This window comes from Aotus nancymaae, unplaced genomic scaffold (genome assembly GCF_030222135.1).
Source record: "Aotus nancymaae isolate 86718 unplaced genomic scaffold, 86718_ANA_hifiasm-v0.15.2.pri h1tg000051l, whole genome shotgun sequence".
NCBI classification, from domain to species: Eukaryota; Metazoa; Chordata; class Mammalia; order Primates; family Aotidae; genus Aotus; species Aotus nancymaae.
The window spans coordinates 24,986,038-25,005,362 of record NW_026988465.1 but is presented as its reverse complement, the minus strand read 5'-3'; the positions used below and the strand labels follow the sequence as shown (position 1 = coordinate 25,005,362).

The window sequence follows — 19,325 nt, the reverse complement described above, 5'->3', positions numbered from 1 at the left end:
TCTTGAACTTCTAACCTCATGATCTTCCCTCCTCAGCTTCCCAAAGTGCTGGGATTACAGGCGTGACCCACGGCGCCTGGCCTGTTTTTTGAGACAGGGTCTCTCTCTGTGGCCAGGCTGGAGTGCAGTGGCATGATCACTGCAGTCTCAACCCCTTGGGTTCAAGTGATCCTCTCACCTCAGCTTCCTGAGTAACTGGGGACAGTAGGCACACACCACCACACCCAGCTATTTAAAGTTTTTTTTGTAGAAACAGGGTCTCACTACTTTGCACAGACTGGTCTTAAAACTCCTGGCCTCAAGCAATACTGCTGCCTTGGCCTCCCAAAGCTGTGGGATTACAGGCTTGTACCATCACACCTGGGGTATAATCGTTTTTCTTAAAGATCTATACAGGGAAGACATTTTTTCTCTAGACTAAGCCAAGCAAACAGAAGAGAAAGACTGAGATTTCAGACAGTAGCTAGCATCTTATTTGGATTAATCCAGTTCTCTGATGTAGCCTGGTACTCAGGATACAGACGACTTTCTAACACTGAAGATGTGTTAGAAAAAACTCTTAAGGGAGTTGCAGGTGACTAAACTTAAATGTAGAAAACTGATCTCAGCATGAAGCATGACATCGTAAAGAAACTGGGATTTGGAGTAAAAAGCCAAGGTTTAACTAAAAAGGTGTGATGTTATAAGTTAACATTAGGGGCATCTAGGTGAAGGAAATATGAGAACTTTATCTTTGCAACATTTCTGTAAGTCTAAAATTATTCCAAAATTAAAGCATTAATAAAAATTCAGGGTTTCAGCCTTGGCTCTGATGCTTGGATTTTCTGAGCCTTAGATTCCTCATCTGTAAAATGGGATAATGACAATGCTCATTTCCCTGTGTGGCTGTTGTGAGGACCAACTATGGTTAAGTAAATGGACACACTGCAGACACTGAAGCACAGAGCCCATGCTGGTCACTTTCCAAGGGAGAGTCACGTTGGTGTCAGAGGGAAGCAGTAAGGTGGAAAGGTGTTTATTCTATAAACCAAAGACCCATTTGTTATAAACCAGCAGTGGAGCTGTTAACCTTTGGAGTTAAACACAGGTACCAAATCTTTCAGGCATGTTAGCTCTAGCAGTGCCATTTATTACATTATTAGAAGGGTTTAGCAGCCATCTCAAAAATAATAATAAAAAATAAGAGGGACACAGCTAGTAATAATGAGGAGGTATAACGAACAAAAGGGAAAACAGTAGCTTTAAACACCCAACTTTCCTTTTAGGAAGTCCCTGGTCCATAAGTCAATATTTGTTTCAAACATACTTAATGAAGCAAGGAAAGGAGAGGCATTTTCTAGCCTCAACCTACTCCACATGACTTGGCTGGTGATCTGGAAAAATTGCTCATAGCAAGTCCTAGACCAGCTCAGCCACTGTGTGGATCTTCTGATGGCGAATGAGGTTGCAGTGTCGATTAAAGCTTTTCCCACATTCAATGCACTGGTGAGGTCGCTCCCCCGTGTGGCTTCTCTGATGTTCAATGAGAAATGAACGCCGACTGTAACTCTTAATGCACTGGTTGCACTGATACGGCTTTTCTCCTTTGTGGATTCTCTGATGCTGGATAAGACCTGCACTCTGACTGAAGGCCTTTCCACACTCCTTACAATGGTACCGTTTCTGTATATTGTGGATTCCTCGGTGATTAAAAAGACCAGAACTTCGACTAAAGGCTTTCCCACACACATTACATTCATAAGGTCTTTCTCCAGTGTGAATTCTTTGATGTCGAATGAGACCTGAGCTCTGAGTAAAGCTCTTCCCACATTCATCACATTTGTGTTGCCCCTCTCCTGAGAGGTTTCCCCACTGCCTCTGTATCCTATCTTTATGTTCACCAACTTCTCTATGTGGGAGATCCTGCTGTGATACCTCCCAGGTCTGCTCATTAAACATTTTCCCATGTGGTTCCACTATCTTAAGACAGTCTTTCCTTAGCACCAACTCTCTGTCCTCACTCTTGGTCATCTCATCTGAAACAAAGAAAAAGACTAGGTAAATGTCACTTGTTCCCTAAGCCTATGGGTAGGTGACTATGTCTATAAAAATATATCATAGAAAAGCAAGTGGGCTAGAAACAGAAGGGCCAGTGTGGTAACACCTTCTCCAAGGTAAGGAGGAAAGTTTGCCCTCTTTTGCAAAACATAGGTCAGTCCATCCCCATGTAGACCTGGCCTGGGGAAGTTTTTTGTTTGTTTGTTTGTTTTTGAGACAGAGTATCGCTCTGTAGCCCAGGCTGAAGAGCAATGGTGTGATCTCAGCTAAATGCAGCCTCCACTTCCTGGGTTTAAGTGATTCTCCTGCCTCAGCCTCCCAAGTAGTTGAAACTACAGACACATGCCCCCCAAACCCAACTAATTTTGTATTTTTAGTAGAGATGGGGTTTCACCATCTTGGTCAGGCTGATCTCAAACTCTTGACCTCAGGTGATTCACTCATCTTGGCCTCCTAATATGCTGGGATTACAGATGTGAGCCACCATGCCCGGCTGGCAGTATTTTCTTATACTTCTTCATGGGAAGGGATGGGTAAAGATCAGGCTGGCTTCTCTGGAGTTTTCACTTAGACGTCTCTCTCCTTCCTGAGATAACCTCAAAGTAACCCTTTCCAAGGAAAGTTACTTCATGTACTCATTCATTCATTTTCAGAACAAGTATTAAACGTCTACTGTTTAGGTGCTCTTCAGGCAGTACAGTAGTCCCCACTTATCTGTGGTTTTGCCTTACAAAGTTTCAGCTATCCACAGTCAACCACAGTTCAAATATACTAAATGGAAGATGCCAGAAACAAACAATTCCTAAGTTTTAAATTTGGCATCATTCTGAGTAGTATGATGAAATCTCATGCCATCTGGCTCTGTCTCACCCCGGACATGAGTCCCCCTTTTGTCCAGCATATCCACACTGTACATGCTGCTTGCCTGTTACACACCTAGTAGCCATGTGGTTACCAGATTGACTGCTGCAGTGTCACAGTGCTTATGTTTACATACCCTTATTTTACTTAAAAGTGGCCCCAAAGTGCAAAAGTAGTGAGGTTGGCATATTATTATAATTGTTCCACTTTATTATTTTTGTTTATCTTACGATGCTTAATTTATAAACTTTATCTTAGGTATGCATAGAAAAAAATAGTGTACAGGGTTCAGTATTATCCTGGGTTTCAGGCATCTACTGGGGGTCTTGGAACATATCCCCCTTGAATAGTGGGGACTACTATACTTTATGACTTTCAAATCCACAATTATCCAAGGTGCATTCCCATCATAAGACTTTTGCTCTAGTGCTTCTCTCTTGCTGGAAAGCTCTCACCTCAAATGAAAGCAAGGCCCTCTCTCTGACTTTCTTCAAGTCTTTGTTCAACTCACCTTCTCAATGGGGTCTATCTGAATTCTTCCATTTAATATCACAATCTGTTTGCCTTAACCATAGCACTCTTAATCTCCCTTATCTTGTTCTATTTTTGCCTTATTCCATAGCCTCATCACCTTTTAACACACTGTATCATCTCTTTATTTTTATGTTTATTATTCTCTCTCCCTCTTGCTACAATCTAATCTCTGAGAAAGGATCCTTCTGTTTTATCCCTGAGAATCATGCCTGGCACATAGTAGTTGCCCAAAAAATATGTGTTGAATGAATGAACATGTAAAAGGAAAAGGACTGAAACCAATTCTACAACTATGGCCTCAACGGACTGGCCCCTGGAACTGGCATGTGGAGCAAAGGCTGCCCCATAGGACTGGTCCATACTGAATTGTGTCCAGCCAACCCAGTCAAACCCTTTCTGCTTGGAGGAGTTGAAAGTAAGAATGGAGAGAAACAGACCCAAACTGTCTACACACTAAAGAGCAGCTGCTATGGTATCCTTAGAATGTCTTGGGTTTCCCAGGTCTGACTTCACTTTGCAACACAGAAAAAGACCAAGGATAATAGACCCGGCCTTCTTCTTTTGACCAAAATATTTGCCTCTTTCTCCTACATCTGTCCTGTCTCTCACACACCAGAATAGGTAGGCATGTGAGAGACTTAGGACTCCTCTATTGTTAGGCCATGGCTCTCCTCCTCCTTTTAGCTGAGGGATCACAACAGGTTTGGAAAGTAAAAATGTGTCTGTAGAGAAGAGATGGGCCACAAGTGGGATCAGTACTGCCCTTTTGCTCAAACTTCATATTAAATCTGAAATGTACAAGGGAGCTGGGTAGAATATAAAAACTTGGACCTTTCCCACTTTTATTACTGTTTATACAACTTTCATGACTTATGAAACACTTTCAGATATATTATCAAAATGACTCACCACAGAACTCCTTGATGTTATTATCCCATCTCTTTAAAGAACTATAGAAAAATATGGGAAAATACATACATGTATGGGTAGACAGACTACATAGAGAAATGTCTGGAAAATATGCAGCAAAGTGACAAGAGTAGTTACCTCTAGGGAGTAGGATTTGGAGAACTTTCATTTGCTACTATATAAACTTTTGTATTATTTCGATTTTTAAAGAATCAGCATAACTTAAACAGAAACTCAAACTTACCTATTAAATATTGCTTGGCTAAGAAGTTGAAAAGCTGGAACTTAAATTTGGTCTTTGTAATTTCAAACATATGTTGTTTTATAATATTGGCTTTACCTAAATTTGTAACACATACCTGCACTGATATCTTACAGGGAGAACTATCCAATCTGTAGATGCCCTCTGGATACTCTCTGACAGCCATAGTAGATGTTTTACAAACATTTGTTGAATGGATAGATGGATGAGTGGATAGGTGGACAATTTAGATTTGCTTCTTGGAAAAGGGGGTTCTCAGCAGGGTTCTAGATGTAGTTTGGAAGGCAGAAGAGAGGAGGTGGCTAGAAAATAAAAGGCCCAAGTTCACAGAGAGAGGAAGAAGAAACAAAGAAATTGACTGGAAAGAAGCTCATTAAGAGGGAAAATTGTATGAGGAGCAATTTTAATCTGATAAAGTCATGGGAGCTATAGGAAGGTCTGTGCAGAATTTACTCAACACATACACTTTAATTTAAATCAAGAGATGTGTTCCATGTAATAGAAATCCACAATTGCTAGGGCAGATGAAATAAAAAGAAGCTAGAGACAAAGAGGCAAGGGAAGTTGCAGCTTTGATGCATATGGGGGTAATGTGAAACTGGAAACAGCAGAACTTTACTAAAGATTGTCAGAAGATTAACAAAAAGTCAGTAAGACGGTATGATTTTATGTGTGGGAAATTAGACAAGCTGGAGGCAATTTCCGCAGGGAGAGCTAGTCAGGGAAAGCAGCTGACTCAGTCCCAAGTGCTCAGTAGTATATCCACAAGGGTGGCTACTACCACCACGCAGAAGATTACAGAGAAGAAAATGGAGAGTGTGATTTCATTGGATTTTCCCATACATTCTGCCACTTACTAAGCATATCTCCTATCTTTCTACTGCAAGTATAAGCCCAAATCGGCAAGGGTGGCAATGGTGATTTGTGACAATAGCGACCACGTATTAAGCATAATGCATGCCAAGTGCTTTTCACAAATTGTTTGCACTTGATGCTCACAATGACTTTCTAAGGTACATACTGGTTATGGACTAAATTACATCCCCTCACATATGTTAAGGTCCTAACCCTCAATATGATTCTATTTGAAGATACAGCCTTGAGGGAGGTATTAAAAGTTACATGAGGTTATAAGGTAGGGCCCTATCTAGTAGGACAGGTATGTCTTTATAAGAAGATGAGACACCAGAGCTTGCTCTCTCTCTCTATGCACACAAAGGAAAGGCCATGTGAGGATACAGCAAGAAGATGGCCATCTGTAAGCCAGGAAGAGACCCCACCAGAAACTAAACCTGATGGCATCTTGATTCTTAGACTACTAGCCTTCAGAAATGTGAGTAAATAAATTTCTGTTAAAGACACCCAGTCTGTGGTACTCTCTTAAGGCAGCACAAGTAAACTAAACCAAAGCTATTATCAAGCCCATTTTGTAGATGAGGGATCTGAGGTCAAGTGGTTAAATAATCTGCCCAATAAAGGCAGCTTCCATGAGGCTAGGCCAGGATCTGAACCTGTCTGTCAAACTTAGAGTCCATTCTCTGAAGCTGTGCTCCACAGTAATCCCTGAAAGCCTTCCTAATTTACCATGCATCAGAAGTCCAGAGAGCTTCCAGGTTGGTACTCAGGGAGAAGTCTGCACACAGGCAGAAGGATCAAAAATTAGCACACTAGGTTCTTAGAAGCACTGAACATTGCTGTTATCTGGTAAGGAGTCTTTGGATCTCCTGTCTCCCCAGCTCTGGGTTTATTGTTTGTTTTTGCTTGACCGGGTGAGATTCGTTCAACATCAAATAAATCCTGTCCCTCACCTGTCTCTCCAATAGCATGGCACTTCTGAGCAGAGTCACATGTGAGCTGGGGTTCCTTAGGCTGGGACTGAAGGCTCAGTAACGTCTGCTCTGCTAGAGGCACCATCTCTTTAGAGAGGACTTCTTGTCTGTGTCTGTGGGCTACCATCTGGGGACAAAAAGACAAGATTTGACTTTTGAATAAATTAACTGTCTGAAATAAACACTTCCAAGAAAGAAGGAAACAGGAAGAAGGGTATTTTATTACCAATGTCAAGGAGATACAAAGCAGATACAAGGATTCTTGGCATCTCAAAAGACATCTTTTTCTCTAGCAAATCTCCCTTCCTACCTCATGTTGTGGTTCATCGAGCTCTCTCTCCAGATCCTCCAGCAAAATCACAGCCTCTTCTCCACTCCCTGGACAGTGTTCCCTCACCCAGCCCTGGAGCTCCTTGGGCAGGATGGACAGAAACTGCTCCAGCACCAGCAGATCCAAAATCTGCTCCTTTGTGCTCATATGTGGCCTCAACCACTGGTAGCAAAGTTCCTGGAGTCGGGTAAGAGCCTCCCTTGGTCCAGGGGTCTCTTGGTAGCACAGCTGTCGAAAGTGCCTTCGGAAGATTTCCCTTGCTAGTGGATTATTGCGTTTCAGCCTGGATTCCTGCCTTTGGAGGTGACTTTTTGCTTCCACTTTCATTGTGAGAAGTTCTTCCCATGCCTCAGGAACTTGAACACCCAGGGATAAAACCTCCTTTGAGTTTGTATTCATCTTGACCTTGAACAGCTTAAAAGGTACCCTCCAGCTGGAGCTATCCTTCAAGACACACCTTGGAGGTGCCTGCCTAAGCAGTAAAAATAATTATTTATACAGAAAAATGGCAACAGCTGATGACAGAAACTGATAATACAAGCAATTATCATAGACCCTAAAGCTCTTCGCTGAAAAGTGACATGGTGATCAAAGGATGGAAATAATGGTACTATATATATTCATAACATGCAAAGAGCATAGGCTTTCAAGTTACTCAGATGTGGGTTTTCTTTCTTTTTTTAAAGATGGGGAATTTCACTCTGTTTCCCAGGCTGGGGTGTAGTGGCATAATCATAGCTCACTGCAACCTCAAACTCCTGGGTTTAAGCGATTCTCCCACCTTGGCCTCCCAAAGTGCTCCCGAAGTGCTGGGATTACAGGTGTCTGCCACCACGCCTGGCCCAGACCTAGGTTTTATTCTGATCCTAACATTTACTAATTGTGTGACCTTGTGTCAAGTTTTCAAATCATCCTTCAATCTTGGTTTATGTGAAAAATAAACAGCAATAATACCTTACAGAGTTTACGGAGGAAAACAGCCCATGAATTTGGGACTGCACGGATAACTCAGAAAGTCTGAATAAAAAGTCTGAACTCACTGTATAAACATCAAATTAGAGAAAGAATAAATGGGAATATTGTTACTGTTGACTAAATGAATGAGCCAACATTTACTTTACTATTTACTTGAGTTTTCTTAATCTTCAAAACAACCATTTAAAGTTGGTATGATTTTCACTAAATTTACAGAAAGAAAGGCTTAGGTGGACTGCAAGTCCTGTGAGCTTTCCACACTGCCCTGCTGCTACTTAAGAGTAACAGTCAACACTGCACAAGTCTACAATATGCTTTCAGGTACAAGATCACATTTAATCCTCACAATTAACCACTCAGGTTTTATTATAATAATAATTTCACTAGATAAGAGATGGAAGCCAGGGAAAGTTAAGAAGATTGTCCAAGGTCAACTTCTTTGTGAGGATAATCTTAAGAAGCCAAAGAAGCCCAAGGGAGAAGTTTTGTCCTCAGACCCAGGCAGCTCCTGAAACCCAGGGGATGTTTCCAAAATGGGTGCCTCCAAAACGTCAGGAAGCAGACCGCGCAGCAGGGGGATCCCAGCCTGACAGGCCCTACGGCAGACATCCGGGGAATCTGAATCGGGCGTGGAGAGAAGTGCAGCCAGCCCTAGAATATCCACCTTTAAAAGGCGCCTCAGTGATTTGTACGTATTGTAAGGTTTGAGAATCAAGGAACTAAGGAAAAGGGAATGAGAAACTGTTACATTCTGCACTTGAAAACCAGTCCATTCAACGCCCTTCAATTTGCTTTTAGAATCTAGAGGTGAGAGGGCATACAGGGCTCTCCATCTTGAAGGCTGCCAAAGTCCTATTTATCCTTAACTTCCTCTCCCGAGAGTTTCTTTCCAGAGTTCTAATCCTGTGGTCGTTATTCACGGAAGTGACCTATTAGCCTCGCAGTCCTCCCACAATCCTCTCTCGTGTAACGTCCCCACAGTCGGGGATGACCATCCTGGTCTAGGGGACGCCTGAAGCCGCGCGACACTAACCGCCGCCCCCTCCTCCGGCTCCCACTTCCCGGAGGCTGAAGTTCACTTTCGACACCTCTTTCCCAACCCCACCTTCCCCGACCCGCCTCCATTCCCGGTCCCCACGGCCAACTCACGAGACCCGGAAGGCGCGAGGAGCGAGCGGGGGCTACCGGCCAGGCGTTGCTAGGAGCTCTGCACGAACAATGGCCTGGTGGGAAAGACGCCGACCCCTCCTCGAGCGCGGACCTGACAGACGCACTTCCGGGCCGGTCTAGGACTCCACATCTCGATGTCCTGCCTCCGGCGTCCACCTCACCTCGGACTCCACCCCCATTTTCCTGGCGTCCAAGTCTTTTTTGGCGCGAATCACAGAATCAGAAGGTCAAACGTGTGTGGACCGCACACAGGTTTTAAACGGAAAACGTTGATGAAGCATAGGCCATTAAGTACTGAAAATGCAAGTGTAAAGCATTTTTAAAAATTAATACTTTTATGGTTTGAAAAAAACCCTCAGACAATACCAAAATTATTAAAATGTCAGACCCCACCTACGCCTCCTTAGTCCCGGTCCCTAAGGCAGCCACTGTCCCCGTTAGCGATGCCGGGCCCGGATCGCCTTCCACCGGGGAAGGAAGAGCGGCCTCCACCCAGAGCTCAGGGCCGCTCTGGAGGGAGAGGCCGCCGGGAGAGCCGGAGCCTTGTGGAGCCCGCGCCCGGGCTGATTGTCGCCTAGGAAAGGACCGCGCAGCTGCAGATCCACGTAGCCCCGAACGTCGTTGTCTTCTGCTTGTACAACGAGCTGCTCCGGCGCCGCTGAAAAGGAAACACGGAGGCCCCTGGCGCCCTGACGAAGCGCCGCAGGGCTCCGGCGTGCACTGCGTCCACACTGGAGATGGCGGGCCCAGGGGCTGGCGCAAAGCGGACTGTCCTGGCGGTGGGAGTGCGCGGGCCGAGGTGCCTGAGGAGCCGAGCGTCTGCACTCCCCCCTCAGGTGTCCTGCCGGACTGGGAGAAGCGAGCCGTGGAAGCGCCGTACCTGGGTGGCAGTGCGGGCTGCGGGGCCCCGAGCTGGACGAGGAGGTCAGTGACAGTTCCAGCCCCGACGGCAGGGGCTCGCGCCCACTGGAAGCCAGGGCAGCGCCTGGTCCAACTCCCCGTCGCCATTCTTTGGCCAATCACCCAGCCCACCTTCATCCTCGCCCCGCCCAGTCCAGCACCTTCACCGTGGACTCCACCAAGATGGAGAAGAGGCGTGGGGCGGCGAGTGGTGGGCGTGCAGCCCGCGGTGCGGAAGGCGGCCTGCAGCCACCACAGCAGCCTCTCGCGGCCCCTCCAGCACCAACGGCTTGTGGAAGCTCAAGAGCCTCTCGGTCCATGCTTTCACTACGCTTCATCCCGGCCAACCCGGCCCCGCAATCCCAGCTCTTGCCCAATGCCAAGGAGTTCACGTACAAACGTGGTGGCTCGCCCAGTTTCTTCTTTGATGGGGCCAATGGCCAGGGCAGTGGCACCGCAGCTCACTTTGGAGGCAGTGGGGCTGTCGCCGGCAACCGCAGCAGCTTCTACATGGTCCAGGTATTTGGAGGTGGCGCCAACCGCTTCTTCCTGGAGAAGCCGCCCTTCATTGGAAGGCCTCAGCTACAACCTGAACACCATGGAATTATCCTAGTCAGCCGTTCCACCCCATGTTGCTGACCATCTGACCCTCTACCTGCTCTGGAGCCAGGAGCACTCAAGACCACAGAAAAGAGGAAGATGGCCGGAAGCAGGGGCTCATTCCTGTATTCCCAGCACTTTGGGAGGCAGGCGGATCACAGGGTCAGACCCCAGCACTTTGGGAGGCGGGCAGATCACGAGTTCGAGACCAGCCTGGTCAACATGGTGAAACCCCGTCTCTACTTAAAAAAAAAAAAAAAAAAAAATACAAAAAATTAGCCAGGTGTGGTGGCAGTTGCCTGTAGTCCAAGCTACTCAGGAGGCTGAGGCAGGAGAATCGCTTGAAACTGGAAGGTGGAGGTTGCACACCACTGCACTCTAGCCTAGGCAAAACAGAGAAACTCCATCTCAAAAAAGTAAAAATAAAAATGAAAGTAAAATAAAAATAAAAAATAAAAGAAGAGGAAAAGAGAAATGTACAAAAGGATTTTCGATTTTCTCACTCACTTCTAGGAAAAAAAAAAAAGATCCAGCCCAGGCACGGAATAGGAGGGCTCCCAAAGCACCAAAATGTGTTAAACTAACCTGCCTATCACTTCCCCTCACCCATCGGCCTGTGATTTAGTTGGTTGGTTGGGTTTTATATTTCTTTTTTCTTTTTTTAACATGTAGTTGTCTATATAACATCTTTAATGGGTGACTTCCTGTGCTAAGAATGGTTCAGAAGTGAATTTCTGCTCCCTGCTTCTCCCTTCCTCTTGACACTCTGGTTTAGGATTGGTGTGTCCAAGTTCACAGGGAAGGAAGAGCTGCAGCTGGAGCCTGACCCTCCCTGGAACAGGGAGAGGCTGGCCTGTGTCACTGCCTCTGTCGCCCAGCTATCCACGCACTCAGAGCCATCCAACCTTGGCAGGCTTTCTCAGGCCCTGCCATCAAAATAGGTCTGACTCCAGCCCCTACTCCCTTTCAGGCTGGGCCACAGGGAGCTGCTGGCTGGCCACTTGATACCCTCCCCCTAGAGCTGATGTCTGACCACAGGAAGGTTAGCACTTTATCTAGTTGAATTCCTTTCATCTCTGTCCTGTGGCCCACCCCACCATTCCCTCCAGGCCCAGACCATCATCAAGGCCCTGGCCACCTTGTCACTGATGAATACGGCCTTTTCTTTCTCTCCTGCAGCCCCTTCTTCCCCGAGCCAGAGGTTGTGGATAGGGAGGTGGTGTGTGTGTGTGTGTGTGTGTGTGTGTGTGTGTATGTATGTGTGTGTGGTTTCTTGTCCATTTTTTAAGGACTACAAACCATGTGAAACTTCCTCTCTAGATGTGTTTCTGCTTTGCAGCAAGTGCTTATTAATGAGTGAGGCTGAGGAATGGGCTGAGGGTATGTTTCAGTTTCAGTTAGTACCAAGCTTGGATTTAATTTGAACAGGCAGGTTCGTGGGAAGGAAAAACACCAGCTGAGAAATAGGAATAAGAAAAAGGTTTATTTACAAATATATACATAGGTCGGTATCATACCCAAACAGCAATCTTGTAATCAACACCGGCAGTACAGCAGCACGGGTAGGCACAAGTCAGATGCAGAAGTCCGTCTGTCTCATTAAAGCTGTCTTACACTGGTTTTTTATTATGCTTGGTTACACAGACCCCCCTCTTGAGAGCAAACTTCATTTTTTAACTACGTCCTTGAAGTTGTTTATTAAAGAGCAGACACGGGAATTGGCCAGATTCCCGTGTCTTACTTGTTTATTTAAGTACATCTGGGAACTTTCTGAGCTCCGAAAGCCCCCAGACAGTTCAAGGAAATGAAGATAAAACAGGCTCCCAAGCATGGAGTTCTGGCCATAACTTCATTTAAAAACAACAGGAGAAGTAGACACAAATGTTTTAACCCTTACAGGGTATTAGTAGTTCTTTTGCAGGGCACTGTGCGTGATGGGGTCACACCACTATGGCTAAGCCCCAGACACTTCCAGAAACACTGCAGAAGGAACTGGTTTCCAGACTGCAGAGGGATCTGCACTTTTGTTTTTGACCCCGCTACCACCACCACCCCCAAAATAGGTTAGCTCTGAAGGGCAGAGGGAATACTCAAGCCTCTGATGCCTATGAGAAGTCCCCGCACTTCGACCCTCCTGTTGTGTGACCTTAGCTCAGTGGGGAGCTGCTCACCTGAGCACCCTTGGGGGTGGGAAGGGAGGCAAGGAGGCAGGGTGGGATTTTGGAGTCAGCATCTGTAGTGTGAAGCCCTGAGCCTGGAATGGAGACTCTTTGGTCTTTTGGTTGTACGTGTTATTTGAGTACATTTGTGCCCCTGCCTAACTGAGAGCTTCTCAGTACTTCTTGCCATCCCCTCTCACTGCCCTGACCCAACCTCACTGGACCTTAATACTGTGAGGAGTGGTGTCCTGGACAGGGACTCTGCACTCCCAGGTGACGTGTTTGGATCACAGAGGTGCATTTGCTCTCCTGCCTTTGCCAGAAGAAGGTTTGTTTCTCCAACCCTAGAAGGCAGGGCAAACGTGGACAAGGGCCAGGGGAGCAGTGTAACAAACTTTTTTTTTTTTTTTGGCAAGTGGGGCACTCGGCATCAAGGTCTCATCACCAGAAGGCACCAAAGCCCTTGCCACCCCACCCACTCCATCCTCCCCACTGACCTCAAGTGGGCAACTGCTGTGGCTGTGGGTCCAGCCCAGGCAGGCACTGCCAGCCTCCTCCCCCTGCAGTGGGCACCAGCTCTACTTCCCCCAGCAGGCAATGCCCTGGTTTCTGAGCCAGCACTATCTGTTTTAGAAAGCTAAAAAGCTTCATAGACCCATTCTTAGAGATGCTAGCTGTTAACAAGTAGTATATATCCTTCTGGATATTTTTATGTTTATATTAATCAGAGTCTTCTAGAAGTCACAAAACGTTCATTCTATGTTCATTTTCAGTATATAAAAAGTAAAGAAATGCCAAATAAGATTTGAAAATATTGGGAATATTGAAAACCTTTAACTCTTAAAAAATACATAGTGCTTGTATGTATAATACATACACATACATAATACTCCTTTAAAGATAACATGAAAAGTCTATGTTTAGAACCTGCATAAAATTGAGGCTGAAGCTAAATGGCCCTCACCAACATTAAATATCTAAACTATCATGTAAAACAAACAACCATACTATACATACTGTTCTGCAACTTGCCTTTTTTTCTTTAAACTTAGAAGTGGGAAAATAAATATGCTGGGCACAGTGGCTCATGCCTGTAATCCCATCACTTTGGGAGGTCAAGGTGTGTGGATCACTTGAGCCAGGAGTTCGAGACCAGCCTGGCCGACATGGTTAAACCCTGTCTCAACTAAAAATACAAAAATTAGTTGGGCATGGTGGTGGGCACCTGTAATCCCAGCTACTTGGGAGGCTGAGGCAGGAGAATCGCTTGAACTCAGGACGTGAAGGTTGCAGTGAGCTGAGATTGTCCCAATGCATGAAGCCTGGGCTACAGAGTAAGACTCTGTCACACACACACACACACACACACACACACACACACACACACACAAAAGTGGGAAAACATTTACCAACAGCATTTAGAACTGCATTATTTTTATTAATAATCACATACCATTTTAATGTTTTACTTAATCATAATTTATTTAACTAAGTATTCCACTTTGGTGGACATTGGGTAGTTTTAATGTTTACTAAAAGCAGTGTTCCACTGCACTATACATGTGTGCATATATGTGTGTGTGTGTGTATTTCACACTTAGCAGGTATTATCTCTAGCATAATTTTCCACTAGTGGATTGACTAGTGGGTTTAATGAAGAAAGGAAAGAAGGGTATGAACTTGTGCTTCAGTCTGATTGGACCAATTTATACTTGCATGGACAGTATTTCAGAAATCCAAAGTGGGAGTAGAGGAGGTGAATATGATATTAATGTTTTAAATGGCCTATCCTTACATACAAGTGAACCATCTTCAAATGCACCCACTAACCATTTTACTTCCTTCTGTGAATGACCACACATGACTTTTGGTCCTTTTTTTTCCTACTGGCTTCCCTTTTCAAATCAAATATATAATTTTATGTCATTAATTAGCAATTTATTTATTAGTGATAAAAACAATACTATGTCAAATGATGTACTCAGGGATTACTATTTACAAGATAATTTTTAATCATTATACTGAAACAAACTCATATTCATCACAACTTTGTAATTTTTTAAAAAAATTGGTATTGTTAACCCACAAGTTTTAATTAATTGAAAATACCCTTTCTAAGGTACCTCAATTCTGGTGCTTAGAGTTTGTATTAGAAATCTAGAACGTTTCATTAACTCATTTAACAATAGTTATTGTTTGCTTACTCTAGCACTGGTGTAAAATGTGGTCACTCAAATATAATCTCTGTCCTGTAGTTAAAGGGAGAGTGGTCTAAGTCAAATTTAGTTAGTTAATAGCAGAAATTCCATCCTCAAATCTTCCCCTGGTTACCAGTTCTGAAGTTACTGATATGAAATGAGGTGGCTCCTGAGTCTCTGAAGAATGAATGTAAGGGGTAGTGGATGACTCAAAGTGTAAGAAAAAAATATATACCTGCCCCACTCAAAGGAACAAATATCATTGTTTCATTCAGTATTGTGGATGAAGTTCCCCTGATGGTAGTTTTGTGCTGACTGAAGGTATTTTTAATTTTTTGAAGAAACATGGGTGAGAGGAAAAAAAGAGCCCTTCCCAAAAAAGCTGAGAACAGAAGCAGGACATTTCACGGGGAGGAAAAAAGCACCAGCATTCTTCAGGTAGAAAGGAAAACTTTCCCCTCCAAAATTCTGCACCAAATATCAGAAAGCACAGCAACTCTCACAAGTGTAAGATCCATCCTTCCTCACTTTATCCCTCCCTTCCTTCCTTCCTTTGGCTTCCTTCCTTCCTTCCTTCCTTCCTTCCTCTCCCTTCCTTCTTTCCTTCCTTCCTTTTCCTTCCTTTCCCTCCCTCCCTTCCTTCCTTTTCCCTCCTTCCTTCCTTTTCCTTCCTTTCCCTCCCTCCCTCTCTCCCTTCCCTCTTTCCTTCCTTCCTCCCTTCCTCCCTTGTTTCCATTCCTCCTTTTTCTTTTTTTTGTGACAGGGTCTTACTCTGTTGCCCAGGCTGGAGTGCAATGGCGGAATCAGGGGTCACTGTGGCCTCCAGGCCTCCTGGGCTCCCGCAATCCTCCGCCTCCACCTCCTGAGTAGCTGGAACCACAGGTGCAGGCCACCACGCCCGGCTAATTTTTGCAATTTTTGTAGAGATAGTGTTTCTCTATGATGCCCAGGCTGGTTTCGAAATTCTGAGCTCCAACAATCCACCCGTCTTGACCTCCAAAGGGCTGGAATTACAAGCGTGAACCACCGCGCCCCGCCTGAGGCTTCTTTTCTTGTCGATCATTTTATAATTGAGGTTGCCAGAGCTGGAAGGGACGTTAGGGGTTACTGTTCTGCTTCCCAAGGTGGGGTTGGATGTAGTGAGGTAGCTTAGTTAAGAGACACAATTAGGACCACGCAACCTGACTCCCGCCCCAGGGGGTTACCCGCACACCCCCACAGGCCCTTCCCAGCGCGCGTAGCAGCTGGACTGAGCCAATCTTGTGCTAGACACAAAAAGACTTTCTTTCACTGTCCTGATCAAAGCGCCATCGGGGCGCCTGCGCACCTTTAATTTTTGTTAAAACAAAAACCAAAACAAAACAAAACACGTTCTCACCTGTTGCTGATTGATCATAGACTGATCAGTACCGACTCCTAGAGAAAGTAACAAGAGAAAGGAGGGCATCTCCTGGCTCCCGGGCAAATTACAGAAGCCAATGAAAAGGAATTGCCGAGTCAGATTTCTGGTACGTCACAGAAAACAGGAATGTAAGGTGAACGTTTAGATCAGGTCGGGAAGCAAATCAACCCCTCGAATGCAGAATAAAGCGGCAGAAGGACCCGGCGAAGGGCCCAGCGTGTCTCTAGGGCAAGCAGGGCGGCCAGCTGGAGCCGGGTCCCCGAGAAAGCAGGTGATTCGTGTCTACCAACGAATGCCGGCACTGGTTCAACCTATTATTGAGTATTTGCCAAGTAACTTCACTACTCTAAGTGACATCCGTTGTTTTTATGGTGGTTGTGAAATGTGCCTTAATTAAGACACCTGACTCAGACTGTAGTTATGAGGATTAAACCAGGAAAAAACGATTATATCGTGTTGCTACAAGACTCACTGGGAGCACTACACAGAGGAAGAAATTCAATTTAGCAGGGCTTCATGTGACGAGGTGGCCGAGTGGTTAAGGCGATGGACTGCTAATCCATTGTGCTCTGCACGCGTGGGTTCGAATCCCATCCTCGTCGGTAGTTCAGTGACCCTTTTATTCCAGGAATCACAAATGATGTGGTAAGCACTTTATTTGGCAAATTGATTCCCTACTCACCAGCCACTTCAACTCCCTCTAATCTTTCCCGTTCTCTGCTTCTTTAGTAACACTGGCCTTGGCTGTGAATGTAATTTGTTTGTTGATTTATGTTTCATTCTTACGCAAATTTTCATTCCTGCACAAGTTTGCTTAGTAGGATTCCCCACTGAGGAAACAATTGAACATTTAATTGACGGCCCTAAAAAAACACTGCCCAACAAATTTAAAGGTACTTATAAAATCACAAAGCGTTACATACACAACATAATATATATTGAGCCGTATGGGTTACTTCAGGCATTTTCAGCCTAATTGTATATCTCTACTGCAATATTCATTTATTATCTTAATGCTAACTTTTAAAGCAATCATTATTGTCTAAGGATCCCTGTCTTTGAAAAAGGAGGGAGAGTGTCTCTTAGAGATATAATAAAACTTACAAAGACATTCCATGGAACATTCCCAGTTAGGGCTAAAGCATTTACTCCTGAGAAAGGAAAGAAGAATGTCAGTATTACGCAGTTTCTATGTGTAACTTTCATCCTGACTGATCTTTTGAGAGAAAAGAAGAAATGCACATATTTTTATTCAATTTATTTAATTATTTCCGTTTTTAAAACAAGCACTACATTCACATGATTAAAAAGTATAAAAAGTTGTATAGCAAAGTTTTGTCACTAATTACTCTTGCCACAGGTAGGACATTGTTATTAGCTTTCATGTGTCCTTTCAGAAACATAGATAAGACTATTATTTATAAGACTTGCATGTATAAGACTACTTATCTCTCCAAGATATACTGTTAAGTGAAAAAAAACATGATGCAAGACAATATGTATAGATGCTACTTATAAAAAGAGGTAAACATACCTGTATTTGAATATATATATAATTTTGAATATAGCATTTTACATGTGTGTGTCTATATTTACAATATAAATGTCTAGGTGTAGATACACTGTGTACTAGGAAATATTCATTTACAAGATATTGCCAAATTTCTTCCACAGAAGTTGTGTTGATTTACCCTCCCATCAATGTGAAAAGAAGATCAGACCACACCTGCTTATGTAGCCCTTACAAGAGAGATTATTGTTTCAACTAGCATTGTCCCAGATCATCTAAATGGAAGCTCAAGCACTCACAGTGCAGAGAAAGTGATTGAGAATCCTGGATTCTTATAAACTCAGTGAACTTGGTTTATTGTAGATTTTCTGGGTAACTACTGGCAGTTTATAAATTGGACTTCATAAATATTCAATATTTAATGAATTTTTAGGGATTAATGGTGTTGAGCTTTGTGTGATTTGAGAATATGACTCTTGATTTTTTTTAATGGTATTGAGCTTTGTGTGATTTGAGAATATGACTCTTGTTTGTTTTTTTTTTTTTTATAGTGAATGACAATTTTAAAGTTTCTAAGTTAGAGATCTGAAGTTGGATCACTGGCTTCAAAGCATTATTAGCTTTCGACCCGGTGTGATGGCTCATGCCTGTAGTCCCGACCCTTTGGGAGGCCGAGGCGGTGGATCACCTGATGTCAGGAGTTCGAGACCAGCCTGGCCAGCATGGCTAAACCCTGTCTCTACTAAAAATGCATAAATTAGCAAGGTGTGGTGGCACATGCCTGAAATCCAGCTACTCAGGAAGCTGAGGCAGGAGAATCGCTTGAACCCAGTAGAGCGAGGTTGCAGTGAGCTGAGATGGCACCACTGCATTTCAGCCTGGGTGACAGAGTGAGACTCTGTCTCAAAAAAGAAAAAAAAAAAAGCGTTATTATGCTGGCTAGATTGCTCTAGTTCGGTGGTTCTTGCAAGTGTGGTCTCTGATGCCTATAAGCCCAGCACTTTGGGAGGCTGAGGCAGGTGGATCAGGAGGTCAGGAGTTCGAGACCAGCCTGGCCAACATGGTGAAACCCCATATCTACTAAAAATACAAAAATTAGCCGAGTGTGGTGGCACGTGCCTGTAGTCCAGCTAATCAGGAGGCTGAGACAGGAGAATTGCTTGAACCTGGGAGGTGGAGGTTTTGTGAGCTGAGATCAAGCCACTGCATTCTGGCCTGGGCAACAGAGCAAGACTCCATCCAGAAAAAAAAAAAAAGAAAGAAAGAAAAAGAAAAAAAAAAAGTGTGGTCGCTGGAAAAATAACATCATTATCACCTGGAAAAAAAACCAAAACTCTAGGTCTGGGGTCCAGCAGTTTGTGCTTTAACAAGCTCTGCAGGTGACTGACGCTAAAGTTTGACTCTACCGCTCTAGTTTGGTCTTGTCTGTCCCTCCCCTTCTAAAACAGGGTTAATCTAGATTCTGTCTGATTTGGTAAAATCTCTCTCAGGATCCACTTTTCTCTCATCATTCCAACGACGTCAGTGTCTATCCCGCCAGGATCGATCCCTCCAACGCCTGCACTGTCGGGGCCCAGAGCAGTAATGTGGTAGTAAAGACACGAGCCGAAGATCACCGGGAACGAAGCAAAATCAGATTTAATACATA

General features: G+C 44.4%; 1 protein-coding gene and 1 non-coding gene across 2 annotated transcripts; one reads left to right on the top strand and one right to left on the bottom strand.

Moving 5' to 3' along the window:
* Positions 1-1,108: 1,108 nt before the first annotated feature.
* On the bottom strand, positions 1,109-9,507 carry ZSCAN9 (zinc finger and SCAN domain containing 9). Its single transcript, XM_021666742.2, has 4 exons — positions 8,888-9,507; positions 6,743-7,235; positions 6,412-6,559; positions 1,109-2,015 (listed from the first exon to the last, which is right to left on the bottom strand). The coding sequence occupies exons 2-4, from the start codon at positions 7,160-7,162 to the stop codon at positions 1,399-1,401; spliced, it is 1,185 nt and encodes a 394-aa protein (XP_021522417.2). The 5' UTR covers positions 7,163-7,235; positions 8,888-9,507; the 3' UTR covers positions 1,109-1,398.
* A 7,180-nt stretch (positions 9,508-16,687) lies between these two features.
* Positions 16,688-16,769, top strand: TRNAS-GCU (transfer RNA serine (anticodon GCU)). Its single transcript has one exon. It is a non-coding gene; the product is annotated as a tRNA-Ser (tRNA).
* Positions 16,770-19,325: the final 2,556 nt, after the last annotated feature.

What these genes read in the sequence shown, in the direction of transcription:
- ZSCAN9 (XM_021666742.2), bottom strand. Translation starts at nt 7,162, where the DNA reads ATGAATACAAACTCAAAGGAGGTTTTATCCCTGGGTGTTCAAGTTCCT. An exon ending in TCGATGAACCACAACATGAG is followed by an intron (nt 6,560 to 6,742) that starts GTAGGAAGGGAG and finishes TTTTGTCCCCAG; the next exon opens with ATGGTAGCCCACAGACACAG. An exon ending in CCATGCTATTGGAGAGACAG is followed by an intron (nt 2,016 to 6,411) that starts GTGAGGGACAGG and finishes TCTTTGTTTCAG; the next exon opens with ATGAGATGACCAAGAGTGAG.